Consider the following 13,148-nt stretch of genomic DNA (forward strand, 5'->3'; position numbering starts at 1 on the left):
CTTAAAATTGCTAGTACTGAAAACGTGATGTGTACATACTCATTCTTATTTAACTCCAGAAAAATGGCAATAGAACCAAAAGTGTCATTTTGACAACATTTTCCAATACTGGAAATTGTTTAATTTTATCCTTTGATAAAATTAAGTCTGAGCGCTTTCAAGAAAAATGACTTTTTTAAGGTGGACATTCTGCAGCATGGATTTTTACTTATTTGAGACATCTCACTTTCAAAAGAAGTAACCTATGGACGTGACTCAAAAGGAAATAATTTTAAAGGCAACAGGTAATTTTGAATGATTAGACCTCATCCATTTTATCTGCTTTGAGATAGAAATCAAGAAAGAAGGGCTCTCCTGAGGCAATGTACAAAATTGTTGAGCCTTGTAAAATTGCTGCAATTTGTCTGAGTAATTAGCAGCTTTGCACCTTTAAAAAGGAGCTCAGATTTCTTTGGATTGAAGCATGCAGCACGAAAATGTAAAGAAAAGGCAAGGACAGTGAGCAATGACATAGCTGACAGTAGCAGCAAAGATGGGTTCTCATCACTTGGGTAATTCAGGGCCAGGGTTTCTTCCGGAGTTCAGAAAGAATATACTTAAGAGCATGTTTGAAAGAGCCTAAAGATGACAGGCATGAACAGTATACTAAAAAACATTTACTTCCAAAAACAGACCTTGGAGGTACTATGTACACTTCATACATCCAAAAGTCAAAAAAGGATTATCAAGAGAAATAAGTCCTTTTATTAGTGCCAAGTACACTTTGTTCCAGGTACTGGGATATTTCATAATAAAAAATGATATAAAGGCCAAAAATGAAGCAGTTCTTTTCAGTATATTTTATTCAGGCCTTATTCTGTTTCTATCTTTATTCAAGTTGTGGAGTTTTAAAATAAGCTTTGATAGATGGCAGATTATTTTAGTTCCCTTAATATTCTTAAAAATGAAATAGTCTTAAAGGCTAGATGTCTTTATTCATTCTTTTGTCTAATTAGTTAAAGTAACTCTGGCATCAAAATATTTTCATATAATAAAGAATTATTTGGTAATGAAAATTTACCACTAACTGATCAGTTTGAGTAGGCATACTTTTAAGTAATATTGATTTGGCTTTAAATTACAATGCAGTTCTCCTCATGAAAGTATAAATGAATCAACCAACCATTATAAATACTTTAATAAATGTGGAAAGCATTTATAGGAGTCAGCAGTATAACTTCCCTGTTTGCTTGGTAAGCATCTACAGGTCACTTCATATCATGCATATTATCTTACAATAATGACCCTGGTAATAATCTGTACCTGGAAAGTTTAGGGAATGCTTCTAATCTGAATATCATTTTAATATTACTAGTTTACTCTAGACCACAATATATATGATTGATGTATTTCTGGTTGCTACATGTGATAAAACAGAATCACTTCTTTTTGCTTCTCTGAATTCCCAAAGCCAGATGGGTTATCTATGAAAGTCTATTAACCAATTGATGGGCCAATTGATCCAAAACTGGGTGTGGTCAATAATATTCAAGTAACTTTATTTTTCTAACATAACCAACTCTAAAGAGTTCACACGAATGATCCTGAGTTGTTTGGGTGAACTTCTTTTTACTAATTCCATCTGAAAGTTTATGAACAGATATGACCCAAAATTATATCATATAAAGTGTTAAAACAGACATATCTTTTTTTCCCCATCATATTATGGGCGTACAAATGTTGTTAAGGTTACATATATTGCCCTTGCCTCCCTCCCCCCTCAAGTCAAAGCTTCAAGCGTGTCCATCCCCCAGGTGGACGTGTCGCACTCATTGTGTAAGTACACACCCATCCCCTTCTCTCCCCTCCCACCTGCTCAACACCCAATAAATGTTTTGTTGTTGTTGTTGTTTGACTTTTGGGTTACATTTTATATCTTTGCCTCTTGCTAGGAATGGTTAGAGGTATGCCTTTCTCCTTCACAATGCTCACCACATCCCTAAGATGTGGGTCTACCCTCCCTTCCACCGAATCCCTGGTGAACACCACCACCATTTGAATACCATAATTTTAATCAATCAATGCCAATTTGATGGCGAGTACATGTGGAGCCCATTTTCCTGATCTTGCGTCACCTCACTTTGGATAATGGGCTTAAGCTTAATCCAGGATAGTATAAGCGGTGCTAGCTCGCTGTCGTTTCTTAGGATTGAGTAATATTCCATTGTGAACATATACCAAATTTTAATTATCCACTCATGAATTGACAGGCACTTGGGTTGTTTCCATGTCCTTGCAATAGTGAATTGTGCTGCCATAAACATTCTGGTGCAAATGTCTTTACAATAGAATGTCTTATGTTCTTTTGGGTAGATGACAGTAGTGCTATTGCTGGATCAAATGGTATTTCTATTTTTAGCTCTTTGAGGTACTCCAAATTCTTTTCCACAAAGGTTACACTAATTTGCAGTCCCACCAGTAGTGTAAGAGTGTTCCTGTCTCTCCACATCCTCACCAGCATTTGTTGTTATGGGATTTCTTGATACAGGCCATTCTCACTGGGGTTAGGTGATATCTCATTGTGGTTTTGATTTGCATTTCTCTAATGATTAGAGATGTTGAGCATATTTTTATATGTTTGCAGGCCCTTATTCTGTCTTCTTTGGAGAAGTTTCTGTTCATTTCTGTTGCCAATTTCTCTTTATGTGTTCACAAGATAAGTATTACCAAAATAGTTGTGATCAAAAAACTTATTCAGTTTTGCCTTAAAATACTGTCTTAAAATAGTCTACATTTTCTTTGGGAACATGAATGGCCAAAATATGGAAAAATAGGAGAGTCATTGAAGGAGAGTCATCCCCAGCTGTTAATCTGGGGCTTCAGAAGCAGAGTACACATGTGGGCACACGTGTGTTCATGCATGTGTGCATGTGGTGCACTGCATGGCTTTTCTTTGCCATCATTGATTTCCTCTTCCTCATTAAACACTTATCAATTCCTATTTTTCTAGATGACACAGGCTGTCCTAGTAGCCAGTCAGTATCTCCTGTGAAGACGCCTTCAGATGCTGGAAACAGCCCCATTGGCTTTTGCCCTGGAAGTGATGAAGATTTTACCAGAAAGAAGTGCACAATTGGAATGGTTGGCGAGGGAAGCATTCAGTCAGCTCGACATAAGAAGGAATCAAAATCAGGCCTTGTGAAGCCAGGTCAGTATACTTACTCCTCATGTTTTTATCAGAGCAAGATGACTGGAGCGATTTCACATTTGAAACAAAACACCTGTATATTGAGTAAGGGATCACTAATACTGATGTCCTATAATTACAAAATACTAGAAACTATGAGGCAAAATGGAGATAATTATTACAATGAACGAAATGCCATAAGCATCAGAAAAAGTCAATTCTTACAATCTGCATTATGTTAATACTTTGTGTCTCAGAAATATCTATATATAAAATATATACACAAATATAGTTTATAGAAAAACTAAAGTGATAACCTTAAAGTAAAAGGCCATGAGCATTGGCATGGGGAGACATCCTCTACATTGCATTCTTTTAACATCCATAGGCATACTATACATATTTATGGGCCTGGAAAGGCAGATTGATGGCTTGCATGAGTCCTCATTCCTTACATTTGTCTTCTAGTTTTTGTTTGGCGGTAATATTATTGTACAAGGAACTACAGATAGTTTTATTTTGATGGGGCCAAGGCATAGTCTTGTGTCCTCTTCCATCGAATGCTGGCATCTCTGTCTGCTTTTGTTCTTCCTGAATCATCTGTATGCACAACATATAATGGATTATTCTTAAGGTCTTGCTTTGATAAACCAAAGAGAATGTTATTTTGTCGCAGAGCAAATCTTAAACTATATGAAAAAGAAATCCTCTATCAATGGCATCTGATGAACATTAGTCAGGATGAATTTGTTAGCAGTCTCCCACTTGGGAATAATATGTAAAAGAAAAGGAATGATACACAATGGGGAAGTAAAGACACCCTAAAAAGAGAAGGATGGGGATTGTACAAGAAATAAAACCAAGAAATAAAACCATTACCTTGTATACACAAGGACCAGGACTGCCTTCTTCCCTTCCTTAGGTCTATTATCTTTTTCTAAAAATTCAGATATAATTTATACACCATAAAATTAACCCCGTTAAAGTGTACAATTCAGTAGTTTTTAGTCTATTCAAACTTGTGCAATCATCACTATTTTAAAATTTTATCATCTCCAAAAGGATACCTCATACTCATTAGCAGTCACTCTCATTTCTTTCTTTCCCCCAGTCCCTGGCAGACATTAATTTTCCCTTTGTCTGTATAGATTTTCCTAATCTGGACATCTCAAACAAATGGAATTATATAATGTGTGGCCTTTTGTGTATGGCTTATTTAAGTTAGAATATTGTTTTCAGGGTTCACCAATATAGCATATATCGGCAGTTCATTCCTTTTTATGGCTGAGTAGTATTGCATTGTATGGCTATATCATATTTTAAAATAGACTATTTTGTTTTAAGCAATTTTAGGTTTATAGAAAAATTAAGCCAATAGTGTAGAGAGTTCCCATAAACCTCCTCACTGCCATTCCCTCCAGCTTCCCCTACTATTAACATCTTATTTTAGTATGGTAATATACAATGATTTATTTATTCAGTCATCAGTTAATGAACATTTGGGTCATTTCCACTTTCTGGCTATTATGGATAATGGCATTATGAGTGTTGACATACAAGTTTTGTGTGAACATTTTTCGTTGAGTATATACCTAGGAATGAAATTGCTGGGTCATATGATAACTTCTATGTTGAACTTTTTGAGGAACTGCCAGACTGCTTTTCAAAATGACTGCTCCATTTTACATTCCTACCAGCAATGTATACGGGTTCCAATTTCCCCACATCCTTGTTAACGCCTGCTATTATCTGTGTTTGATTATAGCCATTCTAATGATGTGAAGTGGTATCTCGTACATTTGGGTTCATATTTCCCTAATTGTTAATGAAGGTGAGCATCTTTTCATGTACTTATTGAGCATTTGTGCATCTTCTTTGGAGAAATGTTCTCAATTTTCTTTTGACCTGGGTGTAAATAACCGGTAGACTCTGTTTCTCTAACATGTGAGGCGTGATTTGAAGAGCAGGAGCCCTGTCATCCTCCTTTTATATTCCCAGCACCCAGGCTCTGGTGTGTATCAGGGGTGCAGTCAACATTTGTTGGCCTCAATAAAAAGGTAGGCTATAGGATTAGCTTCATCGGTTGCAAAGAAAAAGTCAGTTTCATCATGAAAGGATGCAACCTGAAATTATTTTATTTTTATCTCCCCTCACCCCCACCACCTCATTCTAGAACCACTTTATGGGGTTGGCAATACAAGGAAACAGTAAGACAAGAGACAAGTGTGGTACAGCCAGAACAAACCAAGTTTAAGTGAGTTAACACTAACATTGCCCTTGCTTATCCTAATAATCATAGTAAGAGTAATCATATGTTAAAATGATACTTAAAACTCTATATATACGTACAGAATTCACACTGACCCAGTCCCTAATCCTATAGAAGGTACTCATTTGCTAAAAATCAGCTACTCTTCTTGCTGAGAATCATTATGGCGTTAGGCCTGCATGAAGAAATTGCAGGGGAGAAAAGGAAGAAGGACGGAAGGAAGGAAGGAAAACAAAACCAGATTCATGGATCTTTTGAGCATCGTTAAGGCTATGGACCCATACTCCACAAGAATGCCCATGCGCATAAAATATCACATACTATTCAGAAGTTTCATGGGTCTCCTTTATTAGGATTTAGGAATCCTAGTTTAATAACCCTTGCCCCAAGGCAGACCCTACAACAACCACTTTTGTTAGCTGCTTCTGATTTATTTGCTCTTAGGCTTAAATCACCTAAATAGTCTTCACCCAGTGATCTTTTTATTATTATTATTATTTGTATTTAACTAAGGTAAAGGGATACTTAAAGTTTATTTTTTAAGTTGCCTGAAATTTCCAAGATCATCACTGAAAAAGTTGGTGCTGCTTTTGAATGAGACCCAATTCTGTACAGTAAGCTCTTTGTATTTGAGAAAAATCTGCTCTGTGACCTATAGTTCTCTGAACTTTTAGCAGAATAAACCTGTCAGTCTCGTAAATATGAAGAGAGGAAATCCTGGAAGCGAGGCCCCTGGATGACTCCAAAATTTATAAAATGTGGAGACATAATCTGTTAAAACACAAGAAGATGCTTCTTTCAGGTTATAATGTTCTTCCTCCTCCGTAGCTCCAAGCGACCATCTCCCCTCAGCCAAAACTGATCTTCAGTTCTCGATGTGCGCGCTCTACTTTTTTAAAATAAATTGACTCATTAAAACCAATACCAGCTTATTAAAATAGCAAGTAATTAGGGGCTCTTTAAGTAACCTAAGCCCATTTAATTTTAGGTCCGTTGTTCTAGATTCTGGAACACTGCCGTTCACCTCAGAAAGGAGTTGTTGAAATGTCTCTTTGGTCCTTAAAATAAAGAGCTAGCAATGTTCTCTGAGTACAGGATGCAGAAGGAGAAGAGAAATATGTCACAGAATGCCGGGAAGGGCTTGGAAAGGTGAGCCGAGCAAACCTGCATCTTGCCAGCAGGGCCCTGTGGCACGCGCAGCAGGAAAGCCCTTTCTGCATCCAAGCAGGAACTCCTTCTGGAAACTTCTTGGGGGTAGTGCACCTTCTGTCATTTTGGCTTCTATCACTTAATTCTTCTGCATATTTAATTAAAAATGGCCAGCAAAGTGCAAAAGAAAACATTCCTACAATCCAGGTGGATGGTGGTTCTGTGTTTTTGTGTTTCCCTTTTATCTGCAACTCAGCAAGCCATGCAAGGCTGAATCTCTGGAGCCTAATATTGTGTGTCATAAAGTATTAAAGGTGTCCAGTGAATACTTAAATGAGAAATAGAGCGTATCCTTTGTGCAAGGGATTACGTTTAGTGTGGGAGGAGAGTGTGGGAGGAGAGTGGGGCAGAAACGACTGTGGTGGTTTCCCTGCTTTTAGGGAGCTTATCATTAAAGGCAGAACACTGTACAATAATTCTGGACTGTAGTACAGATTGGAGGAAAGTAATGAAGGCATTTCGACTGGGAACTTTTTGAGGAATCTGGGGTGGTAATGTTCCTTCTCTGAGGTGCTCCCTTATATTTAGTTGCAGTCAGTTTCCTGATGAGATTGTTTTTTGCTGAGAAATGAAAGGCGTAATTGGGTTACTGCAGGAGTACATTAAACGACATTCCTGGGCCTCCTTGAATACTCAGTTTCCTACTTGGGGAGTATCTTAACCCCAGGAAGAAAAAGACCCAGCATCATTGCTTTACAAATAGAAGTACTAAATCCTTTTGCCACAAGGCTAGTTGGAGAGGTGGGGAAACAATTACACAGTTTATACAAATAATTAGAAAATGTGAAAGGAGAAAACCGCTGGAGGCGGTAAGGACCTGGGCAAAGAGCTAATGGTTAGAGTCAGTATAATTTAAAAGAAATCCTACTGAAATGCTGAAATAGCAACTGAAATGCTAAAATCTGCATTTGAATGATGTCACCGTATTTCATTAGCATTCAAACTAAGTTAGTATTCCCTTGACATCAAACACCACCCCCACATTGAAATTGGAGACCTGGCCAAGCTGAACTATAATAACCCCACTACAATAGCAGAGGATTGGTTACTTTAAAACAACAACAACAACAACATTATTTCTCACATTCAGAGGCTTTTGCTAGGAGACTCAGAAAGCACCAGCTAGGTTAGTGATTAATCAGCACTGGTTCCCTTAATAGAGGCTCTTTCACACACGGTGATTCCGACAGAGGTCCGTGTTCTTATCGTAAGCATCACATTCACTTCAAAGTCAGTTCTGTCAAGTGAAATAACAGCTAAACTGACCTGGAGTAGGCCATTCTTGTAATAACTTGAGCTACCTAGAGGAGATTTAAGAGCTTCTACCGGGTTACCCATTTGTCTTGTCTTAGGGAAAGTGTGTGTGTGGAGAGAGGGAGGCTTTCTAACCACTGGATTCTGGAGTCCAGCATACTAAGTTGAAGTCTTTATATCGCCATTTTAGAACTGTGTGATCTTTAGGTACTTGGTTTTTTTCTTGAAACTTCTGTAAAATGCTTCTGTGAAATGTATTGTTGAAAAGATTAAGTACAGTCATCCCTAGACTGTATTGACTCCAGGACCTCCGTGTATACCAAAACCTCCACAAGGAGTCCTCAACTCCTTCAGTCAGTCCTGCAAACCCGCCTATATGAAACGTTTGCCCTCCATATTCTCATTTGGTTAAAAAAATCTGTAAAGGGCACCTGCGTAGTTCCAGCCCATGTTGTTCAAAGGTCAGCTGTAGATTGAATTATTGAATATGAAGCACTCAGTGTGGGAATTGGCTGAAAGTAATTCCTCGCTAAATGTTATTGATTGTCATTTGTAGCTCTTAAAGTAGATGTCACAAATTCCATACACTTTACAGGAAAACTCCTAAAACTCTCACATATGACTTATGTTTACATCCAACAAAATTCTAGGAGGTCGTGTTATCCCAGTTCACATAAAACGAGAGCAGTGCTTGCTATAAGAGGGACACACTGACCGGAGTATGAATTCACAGCTGACAGCGAGCAGAGAGATGGGAAGATACACAAGAGCAGGCAGAGCCCCCTAAAAAGCCTGGTGGCCTTTTAACTGTATTAGGCCATTACCATCTCTAAATACTTTGTAGCACTTAGTGCAGTAATTGATGGGAAAACAACCTGAGTCATTGTAATGGTGGAGTTAGCAGAAAACGATGTGTAGAAAGGCAGATAAATGTCTTAAACATTTTAGAAAGATTTCCATAGAATGTAAGAAATTATAATTTTAGGGCTAAAAGGGAAGATTTCGGTTATATGGAAACTTTCTATGTTCTTTGGCAAGGCATTATTTTTCTAATAGCTTACCAGTTATAGGCAAAGGGCTTCCAGCAGCAAAGCTCAGCCTCAAATATAGGCTGAAATCTCCTTCAGATACTGAAAGCCTTATGAAAATATTTGGAAGATGTAACTGTGGGCTTGAATAACACTCTGAAATTTGATTTTTTTTTTCAGTTAATAGTTACTGAGCACTGACTGTCTCAAGCAAAATTCTAAGTACCTAACTCATTTAATCCTAACATCAGTATAAGAAAGGGATAATAGCATTATCTTCTATTTCACAGGTAGGAACACTGAGGCATAGAGAAGTGAAGCAACTCTTCCAAGCTCACACAGCTTAGAAGTGGATTTTAAACAGGGTAGCCCTGCTCCTAACTCTTAACCACTGTGATAGTTGTAAGGTCCACCTTCAAAGGAGTAATTTTTTTTTTTTTTACTTTTTTTGAGACAGAGTCTCACTCTGTTGCCCGGGCTAAAGTGCCGTGGCATCAGCCTAGCTCACAGCAAACCTCAAACTCCTGGGCTCAAGCGATCCTTCTGCCTCAGCCTCCTGAGTAGCTGGGACTACAGTCATGTCCCACCATGCCCGGCTAATTTTTTCTATATATTTTTAGTTGGCCGATTAATTTTTTTCTATTTTTTAGGAGAGACAAGGTCTTGCTCTTGCTCAGGCTGATCTCAAACTCCTGACCTCAAACAATCCACCCGCCTTGGCCTCCCAGAGTGCTAGGATTACAGGCCTGAGCCACCACACCCGGCCAAAGGGAATAATTTTAATTGCAGTAGGTAGTGTGACAATGAAGAAAGATGCATTGATATAAAACATGAATTATTTTTCTTTAATGCTTGTAGAGCCCTAGACATTCTCATTAATTCTAATAAATTAGCTGATACAGCCCATATGTAGTTGATGCTGGCAGTTGCTAATAATGGAATCAGTGAGCCTCAGTGTAACTTCAGTGAAGTACAAAAAGTTGAACACACAAGGCTATTTGGATGCAGATCAGTAAAATAAATCAGAAGGATGTGAACATCAAAGGAATGTTAAAATATTCAATGTTTTCCACTTAATCATGAATTCTTTATATGTCAGAATGTTTTATGTGCTGTCCTGCATATCAGGAATACTTTCTTAAACTTAGACTTTGTCAACTTAAACAAGAGCTTTTGCATTTGTTCTGAAATTGATCTCTGAAGCTTTCTTTCACCCTGAGGGAAAGAATGTTCACCCAGAGTACAGCAGATAATATGTTGTGGTAGACTAGTTCATAGTTTATAACTTCTCCCCAACAGAGACAAAACCAGTCAAATAAAGCTTAAATGTGACGAGTGGAGTTAGTGTTTATCTTGATGGCAGGGTTATGTACTTTTTGTCACGTCTTTCTCCCATCAGCGTTTCTGATGATGCCCCCAATCAATGAAATGGTGCCAAATGGTCCTTTAATGGTTTTTCACTAAGAATTAGTGAACTCTAATCCTCTTCTCCCCAAAGGTAACTGCCATCCAAATCCTGTGTCTATTAGGATTTATTGCATACACAGTGTTCTTAGCCACTGATTTGGGGGCCTGCCAAATGCTTACTAAGTACTCTAATGTGTTGAGAAGGAAGCATTATAGATCTCTCAGAAGTAGCGGAAGCTCCAGCAGACCAGACATCCACCATTGAACATATTTATCAATTGTCAGCATAACAGAAATAAACCCGGGAACTTTTTTTATGCACAGGACTTCTAACCAAGAGCTGTTAAGTCATGCAGATATATACGTTAGCTTGGGCTTTTTATTTTTTTCTAATTGAGGAGAGATTATTGAAGAGACTATCTGCCAAGGTATGTACATGGTTGAGGGGATCCAACAAGGTCTGGTGAAATACTGGGTGCTGGAGACAGCTCGGAGCCACTCCCGAATTCCGAACGAGCAAGAAGAGGATGGAGTTACGCAGAACCCAGAGGGAAAGGGCTCTAAGGCTACCTGTGAAAGAACTGTGGACTTTGGCAGAGGAATGCAGCAGCCACTGGCAGGGAAGGAGCCAGGGGGATAAATATCCGGACCTCACTGTCGTCGTTGCTGGTACAGTTTGTTGTGTGCTGTTCTGGTGGACTGCGGGGCTATTTACAAAAAGTTATGTGTTATACAACTTAGTATGTTCACTTGGGTAATTCAGTAAGTTAAATTTTCTACCACCTAAGCCTGTGTCTGATAGCAGCTAAGGAGCATCAGTAAGCTACACGAAGGCTGGCCATGAGTAAGTGGGGTAATAACACTGCTATGATGGGCTTACATTCCAAGATGCATACACTAGAATGTTTGTAGCATTGCAAGAAGGTGATCACTGTGTAAGAATCTAAAATAAAAAGGAACCTTTACTTCACTTTGTAATCAAGAAGAGGTTTCTGCTAAATGTAGATTTGAATTCTGGTCGTACATTTACTAGCTTTCATTCATTCGTTCAGCAAATATTAAGCGTTTCCTCTATGCTGACACAGTTGTTCTAGGCATTTAAGGATAGAGGAGTGAAAAAACAAACAGGATGCCTACCATTAGGTGGGGAGATGGCTGATGCATAAGTAAACAAGCAACATAAATTCAGATAGTGACAAGTAAAACAAGGTAATGTCCCTCTCTAGGGACAAGGATGGGCAGAGGAGTGTCTGGGGAGATGACATTTGAGCCGAGAATGTAGCATATTTCTTCACAGCTTGGGGAGGGTTGAGGGGGAGCGCAAGCAGTGGGCAGAGCAAAGGGTAAGGGAGGGGAAAGAGTGCTAGCAGATGAAGTCTGTATTGTTAAAGTCATGTGAAACCATTGGAGGACTTTAAGAAGAGAAGTGATTAGATTTCTGTGTTTGGGATCTCTCTGGCTGCTTGGTGGAGCTTGGATTATTAAGAAGTGAAACTGGACACTAAATTTAGATGGATTAGCCTAGGATAGAGGCAGTGGAAACAGAAAAATATAGGGATACAGTATATATGACAGAATATGAGGGCCTCTTATTTTCCTAATGACATTAAAAAAAATTTTGTTAACTCCATTAAATCTTTAGAGATAAGGATAGTCAATGTTCAGTGGATTTTTAATTTATTATTTTAGTTAAGCATATGCATATTCTATTATTAATTTTGAAACATTACTTTTTTATTCACATTTCATTTTAAAATGTTGTTTGGTCTTTCTCATCTCTGGAGCTACTTTTTAACTCATCTGATTTTTCCAGAGCAGATCATCTTCACTTCCACGCCCTTTGTGGGAGATAAAGCAGTTTTGAATTCATGTCTGGTGCTCTTATTGGACATTTTTTCAAGCCTACAAGTACTGTGAGGATATGGGTTAAGTTAATGTAACAAAGAGATACCCAAATACAGAGGTTAGAATCAGACACATGTTTATTTGTCTGTTGCAGAGTAGCACCTGGGTATTTTGGTGATCTAAGCTGACAGGCAGCTATTCCACTGAAACACTCAGCTTCCCCTTGTGGAACCAAGTTGGCTGTCATCTGCCAGGCAGAAGGAAGGAGGAAAGGGCTGGGGAGAGAGCACTCAGTCAGTCTTTTTTTTTTTTTTTGAAACATTCTCACTCTTTTGCCCGGGCTAGAGTGTCGTGGTGTCAGCCTAGCTCACAGCAACCTCAAATTCATGGGCTCAAGCAATCCTTCTGTCTCAGCCTCCCGAGTAGCTGGAACTACAGACATGTGCCACCATGCCCAACTAATTTTTTCCATATATATTTTTAGTTGGCCAATTAATTTATTTCTATTTTTAGTAGAGACGAGGTCTTGATCTTGCTCAGGCTGACTTCGAGTCAGCTCAGGCTGATTTTGAACTCCTGACCTTGAGCAATCCACCAGCCTCGGCCTCCCAGAGTGCTAGGATTATAGGCGTGAGCCACCGTGCCCAGCCCAGTCAGTCATTTTAAGGTCAGGATGAAGAAGTGGCATATGTCATTTTCAGTTATATCTTAGGGTATCTTAGTCAAGTAGACACTTGTTATTATGGAAAAGGGGGAGAATGGAAGTGGACATTAATGAAAAACTAGCAGGCTATCACAACATCTGCTGTATAGCATGGGGAGAGCTGGTTTTTCTGTCATCCTGTGGTTGTATATGAATGTCCTTCACTATCCAAAGCTATTCAGTTCCTGAGTTCAGATAGCAAGGAATATAGGTTTTTGATGTTGCTACAACTTAGCCACTGACCGTTTTACAATTGAAAGAAAGTGA

At 38.6% G+C, this 13,148-nt stretch overlaps 1 protein-coding gene across 4 annotated transcripts in view; it reads left to right on the forward strand.

Moving 5' to 3' along the window:
- Positions 1–13,148, forward strand: part of SYBU (syntabulin) — a 72,289-nt gene that overhangs the window by 24,411 nt on the left and 34,730 nt on the right. For all 4 annotated transcript variants that reach the window (XM_012786300.3, XM_012786302.3, XM_020288994.2 and 1 more), the window contains one exon: positions 2,990–3,187. In XM_012786300.3, coding sequence (XP_012641754.2) covers positions 2,990–3,187 — 198 coding nt within the window. The remainder of the gene's footprint in view (positions 1–2,989; positions 3,188–13,148) is intronic.

The sequence above is a fragment of the Microcebus murinus genome, chromosome 7 (assembly GCF_040939455.1).
Source record: "Microcebus murinus isolate Inina chromosome 7, M.murinus_Inina_mat1.0, whole genome shotgun sequence".
Taxonomy (NCBI): Eukaryota; Metazoa; Chordata; class Mammalia; order Primates; family Cheirogaleidae; genus Microcebus; species Microcebus murinus.